This window comes from Ambystoma mexicanum, chromosome 4p (assembly GCF_040938575.1).
Source record: "Ambystoma mexicanum isolate Mex_15411 chromosome 4p, UKY_AmexF1_1, whole genome shotgun sequence".
NCBI lineage: Eukaryota > Metazoa > Chordata > Amphibia > Caudata > Ambystomatidae > Ambystoma > Ambystoma mexicanum.
The window spans coordinates 903,351,945-903,369,721 of record NC_090927.1 but is presented as its reverse complement, the minus strand read 5'-3'; the positions used below and the strand labels follow the sequence as shown (position 1 = coordinate 903,369,721).

Here is a 17,777-nt window from a genome sequence, read left to right as displayed (position 1 = left end):
GTCCTCCTTGAAGACGTTCTGCAGCTGGCATCCAGGGCAGACCCTGAACAGCTTTCCGGGCGTCGAGCTTCCCTTCTCCTGGGCCATGGCCGGGCCTGAGAAACTTCTGGAGTCCTCCAAAAGCGTAGCTCGACGAAATCTTCACCCTTGAGGGGCGCAGACGAATCCGAAACGGGTCCCCGTTGATCGGATGGAGAGTCGGTGGAGCTTGAGGCTCTTTTGACCGAAAAAAACGAAGTTTTTGAGAAAAAACGTGAAAAAATATCACTAACGCTCGAGAGCAATAGCACAAGGATCCCAACACATGAACGTGCGGTAAAAATCTGAAGATGGCTGCCAGAGGCGGTGCTTAGGTAGAGGGCAGTCATTGGCTGTGGTCAGTATGACGCAGAGACCAGTGATTGGTTATTACTACGAAAGACAGATCAGAAACGAAACTGATACTGGTTTTTTCTTTACCGAGGATTCCCAGCCTGACGACGGGGAATATTCATGAGCATGTGAATCCATGCCAGACCCCATGCTGGAGAATGTCTGGAACGGCGGCCATCTTGACCGACTGCCTTCCATGTGCCTGCGTCGTGTTGCTTGGCTCACTGGGCCCAGCCCCGTCCAGGACTGAGTGTGGATCATGAGGCCTACCCTGTTCCTCCGGCCGAGGCCTGGTAGGAGTTTCACCCTCGGCGGATCTGCTGGTAGAACTGTGTACAGGCGCTCCGTCAGACATGCTGCCGGTACTAGGGTATGGCCCCTCGGGTGAAGACCCAGTAAAAGAACCTTCCGGTCCCTCAGCACTGTCACCGGGAATATCCACAGATCCCCCTGCCTGCCGGCCGATAGTTGAATTAGCCTCAGTATTTTGTGCTGGTACGAGGACCTGAACGGTCCATCCCATACGGGCGAGTTCTTGGGAAGGAGTCTCCCTTGCGGGGTGCGCTGCAAAAGAGGGACCCTACCTTGGGCCTTCATCGATGATAGACCAAGTACTTTAGGTCCTCTGGAAGTGATCTCTGGAAGAGCTCCCTCCACCTGGCTAGTCTGTGCTTCAGAGACCTAGAGGAAAGCAACTTGTACGCCATACAAGCTTGCCAGCCGTGGTCTGGGCCAAAGCAACGTAGGCAGGTGGCATGGGGGTCTGAAGTTGGAAAGAGCCTGTCGCAGGCTGGACACCTGTTGAACCCTGTAGAAGTCGACATGCACTGAGGAGGAGCATGACGCCTGAGGACCGAGTACCTTTATGATAAAAAGACAAAAAGACAGATGAGAAGAAGTACCCGTGTGTGGAATTACATGGACGAAGCCAAACCCAGGAGCGCTGGTGAATACGGCCCGTTCCAGTCGATGCAGAAAAGGGGACTGAGGTGTGGCACCGGAGGGCCGAGTCAGGGCAGCACATGCTCCGAGGGCCACACCTCAGCACGCCTCTAAATTTAAAGAGCAAGGTTTTTTCCAGTGAAAAAGGTTCCATCTACCGTCCCTAGGAAGGGTCACCCATGCAGTATGGAGGAAAGGGGACGGGATGCAAGAGTAACAATTACATTTATCAAATAACATAATTTCATATTTAGCGGAGAAAGGATGCAACAGCATACATAAATAAACCAAACAATACGGTCCAGTGTTAGGTAAGGATTGATGTAGTAACACTGTGAAACTACACAGCACGTATCTGCTAGGTATTAGGTAACCCACCTTTTGGTATAAGTCTGTACAACACAAGTTGGTAGTGGCCCCTATGTATGTGCCTTTCATCGCTCAAGCCCTTGCATGATAGGAGCAGATGTCTAATTGTTTCCGTTTGATCAGCAGTGGTAGAAAGGCGACACCTGTAATTAGGGGATATTCCTCTTCGCCCCGATTTCGTAAGTCAAAAGGAGGTTTAACCTAGCTCTCTTAAAAGTAGTCTGCATTATTCTGTCCAGGAATTTTTCCAAGTAGGGCCGCATCTCGTGAATTTATTTTGGTATTGCTGGGAGGTGAGATGTCAAGTTTAAGGCCTGCAGCTTTTTCCAATGTCAAAATCCAGTCCAATCTTTCAAGCTTTGTTTTCACTTTTATTGGATTATCAATTACACAAGAGTGGCGTTTTTTGCCTCTCGGAGTTCTAGGAAGATAATCTCAAAGATTTTCGAATCATCCAGAGATATAATTTTCCCATACAACATCAGGCTAACTCTCGTTATTGTCACCTGTAAAGAGAGGGTACAAAGTTCTCTTCGAATTGCAGCCATCGTTATTGATGTTGGTAAGCCCAAAACACCTCTCCCAAAGGAGCTTTCTAATTTCAGCCATATATCATTTGGGATATTTGGCATGGCGTCTGCTCCGTAGCTCAATGATGGGGCCACCTTGGTCTTATAGAATTGAACAATTGGTGTCAAAGGGAAGCAACAAAAACTTTTCTATAGCTGTCGCTTGCGTTGTCAGCTTCTTTACTTTTCCAAGGAGATTTTCTTGCATTGCAATTTCTCGTTAGTTGTGGCCCAGCATCACCCCTAGGTATTTGAATTTCTCCACTCTGTTTTTACACCATCCCGATAACACTGGAGGTTTTCCTTGGAAATGTTTCAAATATTTTTTTTGTTCATTTTCAAGTTGTTCATGTCGATTTATTTTGCCAAGTTGTCCAACTGACTCTGTAGACCAATAGGAGTATGATCTATGATCAGGTCATCCGCATAAAGGAGATGTGGTATTGCGGTTCCTCCCACTGATGTTGGAAATGGTTTTACAATGGATTCTGCCTCCTTATAATCCCACTGATAGGAATTAAAGAGGTTAGGTGCAAGAGGGCACCCCTGTATCAGCCCTCTTGCTGTGGGAATTGATTTAGATAGAGTACCCACTTGATTTAAGCATACTGTCATCGAAGTGTTCTTATGAAGGGCTTGTATTGGCTTAAGAATTTCTTTGGAACCTTTTTTTGCCACAAGTTTACTCCATATTTCCTGGTTGACCTGGTCAAAAACCTGGACCAGGTCAACAAATACCACAAAAATCCTAGGCGCCCCTTTTTTATCTTATCCTTCAGTAAGCTCAGTAGGAAGATGTTTACGGAGGTGCTAGAGTTCTTTACAAAGCCTGATTGGAACGGATCTGCCACATCTGTTTTCACCCAGTCTTGGAAGCGGTCTAGTGTCAGTGAGCCAAAGAAAATTCCGATCACATCTAATAACGCTATAGGTCTATAATTTTTAGCATCATCTCTTTGTCCACTTGTATATATTGCCACTGCTATAGATGTAGTCCCAGGATGTTGGTATGGTTTTGGTCATTATGATTTTCTTGATGACCTCATGAAAGTAACCAATTCTTCTCGGCATTCCTTAAAATGGGCATTTGAGGCTGTCCGGCCCAGGAGCTCTTGAGCAGTTTAGTTTTACGAGTCTAGAGCTAATCACTTCCTTGTCGTGCGGAAAATTCTAGATTACATTTGAGGTTTCCAGGTTTTTATTACTAGATGTAAATTGTTTAGCAAAAAGTTCTTCAAAATGTTTTATCCATACATCTTCACCCACATTATTTCGTATTTGATAGTTCATCTCTTTTGTCGTGTTTTTTATTAGGGTCCAAAATTCCATTATTCTCTTTCCTGCTATGGTTCTTAACATCTCTTCTGCATCCGCTTAGTATAGGTTTGCTCTTTGAGATCTCAAAGAAGATTTGTACACTTTCACCTCTTTAGCGTTTTCTAAATCGTCCACATTTTTTGTTTTCTTCGCTCGACAAAGTTCTGCTCTCACTTTTCTTCTTTCCTTCACCAAGTTTACGTTATAGAGATGTTTCCTCGAACTTTGACAGTTACTGTTTAGTTTGCCTTTAGCTCGATAAAGGGTGAGAATAGGTTCATAATCAATGTTTAAGCCATCTTGATGTTTGTTTTATGCACCAGCTGTGTATGCCATCTTCAAGTCTTTCACAGACGCAGAACAGTGCATTTCTCCCTGCGAGTAGTGGTTGACTTGCTCTTGTTAGACTTCTCCTTATGATTGAGGCTCTTGGAGGAATGTTTGGACTTAAGAAGGCTCTCTGGGACATGCTTCTTCACTAAGTGGGATAAACCACTGGTTTTAGTGCAACCTGCCATTTTTGACGCGAAGTATTCACTTTCGGCGGTGGAGCGGACCGTAACCTTGTCATCCGGCGTTCAGTCAGAGTTCTGGGTACGGCATCTGGCTTGCCTTTTGACTTGCGGGCCTGTCGTGAGGTGACCAGAACCTCTAGTGCCCAGAGGACAGGGATTCCGTGAACCTCCCACTTGACGTCGTGTGTGGGCATTTGGTCAAAAATGGGGTCTATTCCTTGCCCCGAGCTGTGTGTTTAGTGCTGGGGGTCGTGAGCGTGTCTATGCCTGAATGGCGTGATGGGCCCAGCGCTTTGTTCTCCGGTCTCGAAGAGTTTCTGCAGGCTCGACAATGGCCCTCGTCGTGATCCAGTGCTAGACACAAATTGCACACCCGGTGCTCGTCTATCCAGGGGAATTTTTTGTTGCACATGGGGAAAAACTTAAATGGCGTGTTCTCCATGTTTATGTAAAATGGCAGACGGGCAAGAAAGGAGAGGATGAAGGGGAAACACATTCTAAAATGACCACCCCCCACTCTCCCTACTGTTAGGGCCTAGGTCCAGTGCGGCCTTCCAAGGCCGAAAGGGCCCATCTAATCTGGCATTTTGTTGAACGGTCATTCTCTCCACTGTGTCGATGAATTAGACTAAGTTGGTTTCAGAAAGGACAGAAAAGAGTAACTAATCTTAATTTTTCAATAGTAAATGAACTCCGCGATTAAGAGTGTCACGATGGCGGAAAAAAACAATCTGAAGGACCTCGACGTGTGAAGGACCATGGGTACAGTGGACGTGACACTAGGGACAGTATTACTGGCACGCCCTGTCGACGTCCCTTTTCGTGTTTCGAAAATAACATACTAGGCAGCTTCCACTAGATGTCGGCCTATGCATAGCATGTGATCTAAGCAGATTCCACAAGCCTCCAAAATATATGTATACATACATTTAAATATAACCAAGTACGTGTTTTCTTGGATCTATGTATGTACTGATTTCCCTGTACTGCTCTACATCCCATATAACTCCCTCCCAAGATAAGCCTGGCTGCTCAGCCACTCCGACTAGTTTAGTACATGGCTACATTAAAGTTGGGTCCCCAATACCATGAGATAAGTCTTATGAACTCTAACCTCAGTAAGACTTTAGAAAAAGCTACCCAACACACGGAGTGACTTCAGTTAAGGTCAGTAAAAGTACTAATTTTAAATCAACTGCAGTATTCAAGTGTAGGTAAGTTCAGGTATGCCAAGAGCAACAATCACAGGTAAGCAATACTAGTAGCAACTCTTATAAGGTGCAGGCAGTCTTTTCCCTAACAAAAAAAAAAAAAAGGAGTGCTTCAGTTCAGGTTTTGGAGGAAGACCAGCAGTGCCCAAGCCAATAGGTTCAGAGGATTTACTGTTAGGAAACCAACAATGCCCAAGTCAAAAGGAATGTGAGAGTTCTGATGCAAATCTTCTTAACACAAGTAGTTAACAAGTTTGAGTTTGGCAAGGAGAGTATTTGTGCTTCTGGAGGTCCACACAGATGCCACCAAAGTTCCAGAGAGATTTGTGAATAGCAAGCCAATGCACTTCAGGGTGGTCGAGATACACAAGGTATTTGGATTCTGTAGCCCAGGAAAGTCGCAGGGCGGCTCAAATTGAAGAGTGTCTTGAGGCTAGTGATGCTCACCAGCCCAAACTTCCCTGACGATTCAGAAACAGGGTCAGGATAGCAGCAATGATTCAGTGGTTAGTGGAGGTGCTTGAAGCATCTTCTTCAAAACTTCAGTTCCAGTGGTCGACTCCGCCTTCTATCCTAAAAGCCAAGCCTTTTATGCAGGAACCCGTTAATTCAGTCCTAGACCCGTCAATCACCATGGGGTGTTTGTCCTTGAAAGACAGCCAGCCACCCAGTTCAAACTGGTTCCAGCCAGACATACCCTAAAACAAAGGCCAGGGAAGTTTTGGGCCTCCCTTCCTGCCTCAGCAGACAAACTGGAGCCTAGGCTAGCTTCACAAAGGGATCCCACCTAAGGCAAAACTCCGGGAGGACCTACTTCCACCTGCAATGGTAGAAGGGCCAAGAAGGAACACAAACGAAAAATGGAGATTAAAGAAAACCGCAGCCATTTTGGGAAAATTGTCACCCATGGATGCTGTACTGCAGCTTCAGAAATAGCCTGCGAGAAACACGAATGGTAAAAAGTTATCCACTGCCACCAGCAATTTAGGTTTGTCTGTTACTATAAAAGTTACTTGAGAAGTGGGAAAGGAGTTGAAATGTATCCCTCAGCACTCCACATAAGGTGGTGTGTGCTGATCCCACAAAAAGAAAGGTAAGATAAATGTAACATACTATCCTTAAGAACACTAGTTCTAAGGAAAAAGTTATAAACAGGAAGGAAGCCCAAGGGACTCCCCAGCAACACTGTACATAGGGTGCTGCGAGCAGCAACAATTATTACAGATGCCTGTAGTGAAATACATGGAGTAGAGAAGGACTCCATTAAAAGTAAAACGAACATGGAAGCAGAAAAAGTAGGGTTCCCATCTCAGAGTACAAAAGTGAGTGGGGAAAAAGGCACACTCAGGAGAGTAAGGCAAAAAAACCCAAGAAATCCAGCAAAAGTGCTGGGGGTCTCAGGTGGAGGGGAATTGGCACAAGAAATTAAAATTCTTCAAGCAAGCAAGCACGCTATTTGCTCTTAAGGCCACATGCCACATACTTTAAAGGAATGTTTGCCCAAAATGTTTTATTTCAAAAATAGATGGGCAAAAAAAAAAAAAAATGATTGCCATTTTCTTTTTTTCGAAGTCCCTATGTAGAATTTGGAGCAATTCAAGATAAAAAATGTGCAAAAGCAAGCACATGGGCGCATCCATTTTGTGAAATGGATGCCCGCCTGTGCTGGCTTTTGTTTTTGCGGCACTAATGAAGGAAAAGCCAGCCAGCTGTAGTAAAAAAAAAGCTACCACTGGGTGGTTTTTCCTTCATTGGTGCCAGGACTCGGAGGACGCGGACTACAGGCAGAAAAGCTGCAGCTGCATCTCATTAAGTGATATTTATTTATTTTTTAAAATAATCACTAGCTGCGGTTTTTTTTCTAAGTTTTCCGGGCTGGAGGAGCCCGGAAAACTTAGAAATAAAACTGCAGCTTTAAAAACGTATTTATGTTTGCGGTAGCTTTTGAAGCGACCGCAAACAAATACAACGTTATTGTGTTTGAAAACGCTGCAGTTTTTCTTTCTAACTTTCTCAGGCTCTCAGCGTTTTCCAACACAACCACGTTGTGTATCTGCCTACATTTGCTTTCCCATTTGGGGCTTTAGGGCTCCCCACGGGGAGCCCTAGAGCCCCAAATGGGAAAGCAGATTTAGGCAGAAACACTGCAGCATTTAGCATTGCGGAAAACCACTGCGTAAAGTTTCTGCCTAAATCTGCTTTCCCATTTGGGGCTCTAGGGCTCCAGAGCCCCAAATAGGAAAGCAGATGTAGGCAGAAACACTGCAGTATTTAGCATTTCCCATTTGGGGCTCTCGGGCCCCCCGTGGGGAGCCCGAGAGCCCCAAATGGGAAATCAGCTGTAGGCAGAAACACTGCAGCATGTAAACACAACTGTGTTGTGTTTCTGCCTGCCTTGGCTTTCACTTTGGGTCTCCGGTGAGTGATAGCCACGGCAGGCAGAAACACAACGCGGTTGTATTTGAAAACGCTGCGGTTTTTCTTTCTGATTTTCTCAGGCTCCTCCGAGCCGAAGGAGCACGAGGAACTTAGAAAGAAAAACCGCAGCATTTTCAAACACAATAATGTTGTATTTATGTTTGCGGTCACTTCAAAAGCTACCGCAAACATACATACAACGTTTTTAAAGCTGCGGTTTTTATTTATCTCCAGGCCGGAAAACTTAGAAATAAACGCAGCTAGTGTTTATTTTTATTTTAAAAATAGCACTTAACGAGATGCAGCTGCAGCTTTTCTGCCTGTAGTCTCCGGTCCCCGTCCTCCACGTAAAGCACCAATGAAGGAAAAGCCACCCACTGGTAGCTTTTGTTTACTACAGCTGGCTGGCTTTACCTTCATTAGTGCCGCAAAAGCCAAAGCGAGCACAGCAGCGGGCATCCATTTCACAAAATGGATGCCCCCATGTCCTATCTTTTAGCTTGAATTGCTCAAAATTTTACATAGGGACTTCAAAAAAAAATGCCAATCTTTTTTTTATATTGCCTTTCTATTTTCGAAATTAAAAATTGTGGGCGAACCATTCCTTTAACTTAAGTAACTTAAGAGGGATCGGGGGGGGGGGGGGGGTGGGACCATTCACAAATACGAAACACTGGTGTACTTACCACCATCTTGTCCTTTAACTTTGTTAATAGCAGACTTCAGTACATGCTGCATCAGTTTAAGCAAATCGTGCCACCGCCTCTGCCTGTAACATGTTTGAATATGCCCCAAAAATGTCACGTTTTGCTTCCTTGAAAAGGTCTTTGTGAAGAGCTCCTCAAATCCTTCTCTCAAAGGCAACCAAATCAGTCTATGATCCACGGGCTTGTAGCTAGAAAGAAAAAAAATATGAAATTATTGCCACCAATATTTCAATGACAGCAGATTTTATTTGAAAAATATCCAAGTTACCATCTTCTACAGACATCATGCAGTTGCATTCCTTCCTTCTCATTATGCCAATTCACTTTCAAAATAACCCTCAATCCGTTGAATCAAGTCAGAAATTGATGGATAAACAATGCAAAGGTTTGCCATCATTTTGATGTAATCCATGGACAAAAGGTCTTACAACTGCTCTGAAACTGTCTGTTCTCTTTCAAAGAGAATCATGTCAGCATTACTCCACACTGCTGCCATATCACTGACATGCTTTGCAAGCAAATGGTCCTTAAAGCAACATTTAGTAAATAATCACATACCCTTGGGTATTCAAAAAGGTAGTTTAGGAGGGACTGAACAAAGAATCAAAAGATTTAAGCGAAAGACAATCCATTACCAAACAATGCTGTAAGTAACACAATGGGCTTACCCTCCCAGGAGATCTGCAGTGTCGCTCTGCTGGTTCATGTTGACAACCCTCAAACGATGTCCTAAGAAGATAAAAACAAAAAGGTAACACGAATGCCAAGACTGATTTTATCATTGCTATTCAGGTAAACAAAATGTACTAGCCCAGTCGCATTGGCAAGTATGAGGATGTTTGAAACTTATTTCGACATGCAGTAAATGGAAAAAAAACAAGTTTGACTGTATATAACCGATCTCTGGGTGGCAGCATTAAACCAAATATGTAGTGTGCCTGTGGTGACATGCACCATTTTACAGAAAGCACTGGTAAATATTTTCTCACCTGTCACTAAGGTTAAAGGGCATTTCTCTTCTTTCGAGTATACAAACGAAGAAACTTGCCCTACAGGTCTATTGGGATTTTTAAAATGTGCAAGGCCTTTTATGGAGGATCCTCTCAGCCCTGTGCTCAGGGATGGAGGGCATTCAGGTACTCATCCCTCTCTCTGGGGACTATCCTACTGATATATTTACTCCACCATTCAATCTTGGATGGCAGACAATTGGCTCTGTCTAAATAGTGAAAAGAAAAAACTTTTGCTGGTCGGGTCTCCCTCCACACTAGGCAAACTCGACAAGAAGTACCACTCTTTCACCATTGACAACATCCCCATCACAGTCTCTCAAAAGATCAAGACACTGGGCATGTACCTCAAACCTAGCCTTACCATGGACAGGCAGGTCAATGCTATCGCCTCTGCAGCATATCACTCCAAACTGATCAATGCAGTTAGGCCTTTCTTATCCCAAGAGAACTGCATCACCATAGACAGAGCCATCATCAGATCCAGATTGGACTACTGCAATGCCCTCTTGATCGGAACCTCTCAAAAAAACCTGTCCAAACTCCAGATTGCCCAAAATAATTCCTTAAGGGCCGCAACAGGCATCTCATGTAGGGAGCACATCTCTGGGGTCAGGAGGCAGGTATACTGGCTTCCCATCAAGGAAAGGGTTATCTTTAAAACTTTAGCCCTAACACATACATGTCTTCCCAATCAGGCACTTAAGTACCTAGCGCAAAGGATCACCAAACAGCTTCCAGACCTTTGAGGTTGTCCCATGCCAACCGTATCACGGTTCCTCACATGTGCAGAGTGCGTGCAGGAGGCGCTAGCTTCCCAACAAGGGCAGCAACCCTGTGGAACAACCTCCCTGCACAGATCCATCGACTCGCGCAACCTTCCGCAAGGCCTTAAAAACCAGGCTCTTTGTCTAAAGAGCTTATACCTATGAGCTCTGTACTGCATATGCTACTATGTATAATAATCCTGTCTTTATTGCATATGTTTCTATGTATAAGAATCCTGTGAACAACTAACGTAACAAACCGAACTGTAACCTAACAATGTCTAAGCATTATTCTTGGGCCGCTTATTTTAACCCTCAAGCAAGCCTCTTTAAGTGTCCTTAAGGCGCCTTGATGCCTGTGGGCTGTGGTGCGCTCTACAAATCCAAAAATAATTAAAATCTCAAACCCTAGGCAAACTAATTCAATCAAGCAGGCCCTGGTCACCGACTGGAAGCTGTGGTCAAGCAGTTATGGTCATATGTCAGGCGGGGTGTGTGTTATGATGCAAGCTAGCACAACCTTGAAAGAAGGGCTGGCTACACAGGTAAAGGAAAAAATACCTCATCTTGTGTAAAAGTTAAGAAAGAGGTCAGTAAAGATCTGTAAAACAAGAATTGATGTAGTAACACTGTTAGGCAAAATTGTATGCAGTACCCTTTGGGTGCACTACAACAACCCTGACCTCCTGGCAATAGGAACTCTACCTTTGGTATAAGTCTGTACTACACAGGTTGGTAGCCTGTTGAGCAGCTAGGCTTATCGCAAGAGGGGTCAATGTGAGCGGTAGAGTAGTTAGAGATTCACAGTGACAAGTATTCAAATAAACTTACACACAAGGTTTCTTGAATAAACCATTATTAATTTATCAGTCAGTTAGAGCAAGCCTTCTTCAGAAGGGAACAATATAAAAAGGTAAAACACATACACTTCAATACTGTACTCTTAGTTTCCATATCAGTAAAGACCTTTTTGGGGTGGCCCACAGTCACAACCTACACCCTCAGGTGATTTCAATAGCTAGGGTGCTGGGGACATTAATATTTTACGGCAGCATTTAGAACATTCTTAGGAATTGGTCAAAGGAAGATTATTAGAACAAACAAGAGATCACAAATATTCTTAAGCAGGCAAATACTTTTGGATCCCCTAAGCAGAGTCATTCAGTTAACAGGTTAGCCAAATTCAATGGGCAAAAGACTATATGAGCTTAAGCACTACTAGTAGATGAGCAGAAATGTTTTTGCACAAGATTTTAGAAGTCTTTAAAGAAAAGAAGAATCAATGTAGGGCCACAAGCTGTTTAGGTTTGTGAGTAGAAGATGAAAGCAACTCTACAATAAGAGGCGAGTTCTCTCAGACTTTACAGTACCTTTGGATTGAAGAAAAGTGCATCAGATTACTTCTGTTCCTGTCCAGCTCTGCAGATCCTGGTGTTCCTGGGCCTCAGTCGTGGGGACAATGACGACGTCTGAGGACTCCTGCACTGCAATGGGACGATCACAGCTCGCAACCGGCAATCTTCAAACAAGTGGCACTTCGTGTTTCGGCTCCTCGTAACTACCACAAATATCAACACTGGGGATTCTGGCTGTCGAGATGGACTTTCCTTGCTTCTGGGGTCGAGTACTCTGTTGAAGCGGCTCAGGTTCGGTCGGTCCTGCTTTCTGGGAGTCTGGAGGATCTTCCTGGAGCTCTTGGCCAGCTTAAAAGCAAAGCACATAATCTGGTGTGCCTCTCCCTGGCTATTCGGTGTCCAGCAGCAACTCTGGAAATTCAACTAGCTCCGAGAAGATGTCCAGGTGGCTTACTTTTGAGTTGATTGGTCTCACCAACTGAAAGGGGGAAGTCGTCCTTGCAGGGGCTTCTCTGTCGATACGAATTTGGAGTTTCAGCCCAGCAGCAGGACTTCACCGGGCAAACCAATGGTCCAGGAATTGCAGGCATCCTCTTCAAGTTCTTCTTCGGTTCCTTCGTCCAGTGGTCAACTGCCTTCCAAGCCAAAAGCCTCGCCTTTTATTCAGTTCTCTCCCATTCATTCCAGCGTAGCTGTCAGTCACCCAGCAGGGTGGCTGTCCTTGCCAGACAGTCAGCCAATCACAACAAGTGCATTTGGGTCTCCCAGGAGACTAAGCACAGGGAGTTTCGGGCACCTGCTTCACTTCCTGCCCACCCCAGACACCCTGGAGCCAGAGGTGGGCTTTACTCATGAATCCCGCCAAAGGCAAAGCGAACAAAGGGACCAAACCTGGTTTGCGCAGAGTAAATCTCAAGGACATTTCCAGAAAGAAATGGCAAAAAAAGAAGACCGGGCCATTTTGACAAAAATGGCACGCTTGGGTGCTTTAATGCAGCTGCGAATGCAGCCTGCGGTAAATGCACACCACAGTAGTTATTGGTAAACCACTGCCACCAGCCATTCAGTGAGGAAAAGGGTAGCAAAATTTTAACATGAGAAGCTAGACAAAGACGACAAAGTAACCCCTCCAGCACTCTATTGTAAGAGTGTGTGCTGGGTTTAGAAAGTTACACAAGTAAAGTCAATTTCACTTTACTGCTCTAGGAAACAGTTTATCCCAGAGAAGGTATTTATACCATGGGGAAATCTGGAAGACTTCCCCCATGCCACCGCACTGAAGGTGCTGTGTGACACAATGTAAAAGATGACGCCTATGGAGTTTGTCAGGCTCCAAGAAACAGAGTTCAAAATCACATTCAAATACGAGTGTTTGAAAAAGGGTCTCACTCCCTCCAGGTTAAAACAATAAAGTCCTCAAAATCCAGTTGCTGGGGTCTCTAAGTTGGAGGGAATTCGCACATTTCTGAGAATTCTCCCCAACAGGCCTGCCAAAGGCAAAACGAACAAGGAACTCAAACCTGGTTTGGTGCGCAGAGTAAAACCCAAGAAAGACCACAAACAAAAAATGAAAAAAGAAGACCAAGGACATTTTGACAAAATAGTCACTCATGTGTGCTATACTGCATCTGAGGATTCAGCCTGCGGTAGAATAGCACAAGGTTGGGAAAATTAAACCAGTGCCACCAGCCATTTAAAGTAGTGAGGGTAACAAAAAATGTTTCATGGGTAGGTAGGACAAGGGACTACTAGGTAACCCCCCCAGCACTCCACTTAAGATGATGTGTATTGAACCTACAAAGAGCACAGGTTAAGTAAAGTCAATTTCACTTAACTATTCTTGAGAACAGTAGTTCACACAAGAAAAGGTATTTAAACTGTATGAGAAATCTAAAGGATTTCCCTGTGAGACTGCACTGAATGTGCTGTGCATCACCATACAAAACGTGGATGCCTATGGAGTTTGACAGACTCCCAAAACAAAGGAAGGAACAAGTAACTTACCTGTAACTGTTGTTCTCCAGCATGGGTCTGGCATGGATTCACATGTTCATTAATATTCCCCGTCAGGCTGGGAATCCTCGGTAAAGAAAAAAATCAGTTTCGTTTCTGAACTGTCTTTCCACTAGTAATAAATCACTGGTCTCTGGGTCATACTGCCCCCAGCCAATGACTGCCCTCAACCCAAGCCTCTCCTCTGGCAGCCATCTTCAGAATTGGTAGCACGTAAAGTGGCAGTAGGACCAAGAGAAGAGCTGCAGAGGGGTAGGATGGAGGGTTTGCATGTGAATCCATGCCAGACCCATGCTGGAGAACAACAGTTACAGGCAAGTAACTTGTTCCTTGTCCAGCATGGGGTCTGGCATAGATTCACATGCTCATGAATATATGAATACATAGCAGTACTCACATGCACAACCATGGGGGGTGGCAAGGCTCACCATGAAGCATTTCATCAACTCAACATTAAGCAATTCTTACATCCTCACGAGGCCCACCTTCAGGCGAACAGGTTGCGCAGCACTGCCTGGCCGATCCTGGACTCCTCCCTTGAATCCCGGTCGACGCAGTAGAATCTCGTGAAGGTGTGAGTCGACCTCCACGTAGCAGCCCTGCAGATGTCCAGCAGGGGTACGCCAGACAAGAACGCCGTGGTAGCAGCGATCGCTCTAGTCGAATGGGCTCTCAGACGGCCGGGCAACGGTTGGTTTGCCAACCGGTGACAGTGCATGATGCAGCTGGAGAGCCATCTGGAAACGGAAGCCTTCGAGAGGGCCTTCACTTGGTTCACAGGTCCACAGTTCACAAACTTTTGTGATGTATTCCGAAGGCTCTTCGTGCGGTCCACGTAGAACTTCAGCGCTCTCGCTACATCCAGTGAGTGCAAAGTCCTCTCAGCCGGCAACGGGAAGAAAACAGGTAACACCAAGGGCTCGTTGAGATGGAAGTCCAACAGCACTTTGGGCATGAAGGAGGGGGTGAGTCCTCAGCACCACCCTAGTCTCGTGGAAAATCAGGTATGGAGGTTAACAGGAGAGGGCCTGGATCTCTCCCACTCGTCGTGCGGAAGTGATGGCCACAAGAAACAGTCTTCCACAACAGGAACTTCAACGGTGCTGAATGCAGATGCTCGAATGGCGGCCCCATGAGCCTGCTCAGCACCACGTTGAGCTCCCACGCCGGGGATGGAGCCCTCACTGGCAGGAATGATCGTAACAGTCCTTTCATATACTCCTTCACCAGGCGATGGGACCACAGAGATGATCGGCCCGGAGTTCTAGTGTAGCGAGAGATCACCGCTAGATGCATCTTGATGGAGGCGTGCAGTATCCCCGCCTTGGCCAGCGACAGTAGGTACCGTCAGCACCCAAGGGGCTGTAATCCACAGAGGGTTAATCTGTGCACGGCACCAGACAGAGAACCTCTTCCACTTATGTCCATAGCACTTGAGTCGAGGATGCCCTGGCCTTTGCAAGCACCTCCTTGCAGTCCGCCGGGATATCGTACCCTCCAAACTCTGCTGCAGGAGCTAGACCTGCAAGTTCAGCGACCCCGGGTCGTGGTGGAGGATGGCGCCTCCTCTGGCGAGGAGATCTGCGTCCGTCGGCAGCTTGACTGGGGGGGGGGGGGGGGGGGGGGGAGACATGCTGACATGTCCAGAAGGTCCGGGAATAAGATCTGTCTCGACCACGCCAGTGCGACGAGGATCATCCTGCACCGGGACCATCTGAGTTGATTGATGAGTCACAGCAACGGTGGGAACGCATACAGGAACAGGCCGTCCCAGGGGAATGAGAAGGCATTGCCCATGCTTCCCGGCTGGGGAAACCTGCTGGCGAACCTCGACACTGTGTTCGTCGCCGTCCCGAATAGGTCGGTCTGGGGATTGCCCCATCGTTGGAATAGCTGAGTGAGTCGGTGGTGTTCTTTATTTCTGTCAGGTGGAAGGGTACCAGAAACATCCCTTGGGCAACAGCCCAGTGCCACAGATCCTGCGCCTCCTTGGATAGGGCTTGGGATCTGGTACTTCCCCGCTTCCGGATGTACAACATCGTGGTGGTGTTGTCGGTGAAGATCCTCACCACCTTGCCCTTGAGGGACAGAAGGAACGACCTGAGGGCCCAGAACACGGCCCGGAGCTCCAGTACGTTGATGTGGAGTGACCTCTCCTCCGGGAGCCAAAGGCCTCTTGCGTGGATATCTCCGGTGTGCGCTCCCCATCCCTCCAGGGAGGTGTCCGTCGTCACCATCTCCTGATGTGCCGGGGTCTGGAAGTCCATACCCGCCGCCAGATGCATGCGGGTGCCCCACCACCGGATCGCTTGGCGGAAGGTCTCGTTGAGCAAGATCCTGTGTTCGAAGCTGCCCGACGCTTGCATCCAACGGGCGTCGAGGAACTCTTGCAGTGGACGCATCCGTAGCCTGCACAGGCGCAAGAGGTAGATGCACAAGGACATGCCGAGAAGGGACTTGATGGACCTCACCCTGGCCACGTCCATGGTCGACAGCTGCTGCACCTTGCTCAGTATGGCCTTCGTCCTTTCCTCCGATGGGGAAGCCACTTGCGCCACTGTGTCGAGCCTGGCTCCCAGGAACAGGGCGACTTGCGACGGAACCAGGTGGGATTCCGCGAAGTTGATGGAAAATCCCAGATCCGTGAGCAGTTGGACGGTCCTCTGTGTGCCCGACGGCGCTGCTTGGATGAGCCAGTCGTCCAGATAGGGGTAGACGCGGTGAAAGTGTGCCCTGCCTGGCAACCAAGCAGCCCGACCGATCGGCGCTCCCGGTGCCCGCGGACTTGCAGTGCTTCGCCTTTTGTTGGGCCCCTGTCGCCGGAGCACCCTCAAAGGTCTTAGAAGACCGCTCGGACTTAAGCCAGTTGGTGAGGTGGATACGCCGATCCTTCATAGTCCGCTCCGACATGTTCTTGAAAAACGCACAGTCCTTCTCCACGTGCGTTTTGTCTTCGTGAAGGCAGTAGAGGCATCTAGAATGCTCATCCTCCTTGAAGACATTCTGCAATCCGCATCCGGGGCAGCTCCTGATCAGCTTGGATCTGGGTGTCGTGTTTCCTTTGTCCTCGCCCATGTCCACGCGGGGTAGGCCTCAAAGAGCTTCTGGAATCCTCCAAGAAGCGAAACTGGATGAAAACTTCACCCTTGGGGGGCGTAGAAAATGCCAAAACGGGTGCCCGTTGATCAGAAGTAGAAACGGTGGAGCTTGAGGCTCGATTGACCAAAAAAATTAGATTAACTCTTAGAAAAATCGCAAAACTCAGTAAAAGCTCGAGAGCTATAGCACGAGGACTCCCAACACTTGAACATGCGGTAAAAATCTGAAGATGGCTGCCACACGAGGGGCTTAGGTAGAGGGCAGTCATTGGCTGGGGGCAGTATGACCCAGAGGCCAGTGATTGGTTACTAGTAGAAAGACAGTTCAGAAACAAAACTGAAACTGATTTTTTTTTTTACCGAGGATTCCCAGCCTGATGGGGAATATTCATGAGCGTGTGAATCCATGCCAGACCCCATGCTGGAGAAACATGTAATCCAAATCAGGTCAAAACACAGTGAGAAAAAAGGTCTCACTCACTCCAGGGTTAAGATTAAAAAGTCCTAAAGTCCAGCAAAAGAGCTGGCGGTCTCCAAGGTGGAAGGGAATTGGCACAGAACGGAGGATTCTCCCTAACAAGGTCACATGTGCGTAAAAAGTGTTCAACGTTTAGAGTAGCACTCTCTGGTCGTGACCCGGTAGTTGGTTAGAGAGCCATTTCAGATTGATTGTGGGGAAAAGTGCCAGAAGAGCAATCCACTATTTTGTGCACAAAGAGTCCAACAAGTTTGTCTGCAACACTCTACGGTAACATGCAAGATGAGTCAGACTTCAAAATCAGGAAGGCAATGGAATGGTATCAATGTAGAAATTGGCTCATACAGGCACAATAAAAAGCCACACAATATACTGTGACATGTACACTCTTTAATATACAAAATACATTCAGTAAATAATTCAGTGTTAGGGAGTTTAACAAAAGTACACCAATAGCACGGCTTGTGAAGACTCACACTTGGGACACTGGGCTGCAACTCTTAGTATAGGCCTGAATAGCACAATTTTATTTGGTAGCAATTGCTGAGCAGCCAGGCTTACTTTAGGAGGGACAAAGGGCTGTAGGCAGTGTTGGGTAAGTGTTTATAAAGTCCAACAGTTAGGTAAGATTTTGTC

The 17,777-nt window shown here is 46.7% G+C and overlaps 1 protein-coding gene across 3 annotated transcripts in view; it reads right to left on the bottom strand.

The window, feature by feature from the left end:
* Window positions 1–17,777, bottom strand: part of MDN1 (midasin AAA ATPase 1) — a 2,688,524-nt gene that overhangs the window by 2,410,517 nt on the left and 260,230 nt on the right. For all 3 annotated transcript variants that reach the window (XM_069606482.1, XM_069606484.1, XM_069606483.1), the window contains exons 15-16: window positions 9,089–9,149; window positions 8,400–8,608 (exon numbers count right to left, since the gene is read on the bottom strand). In XM_069606482.1, coding sequence (XP_069462583.1) covers window positions 8,400–8,608; window positions 9,089–9,149 — 270 coding nt within the window. The remainder of the gene's footprint in view (window positions 1–8,399; window positions 8,609–9,088; window positions 9,150–17,777) is intronic.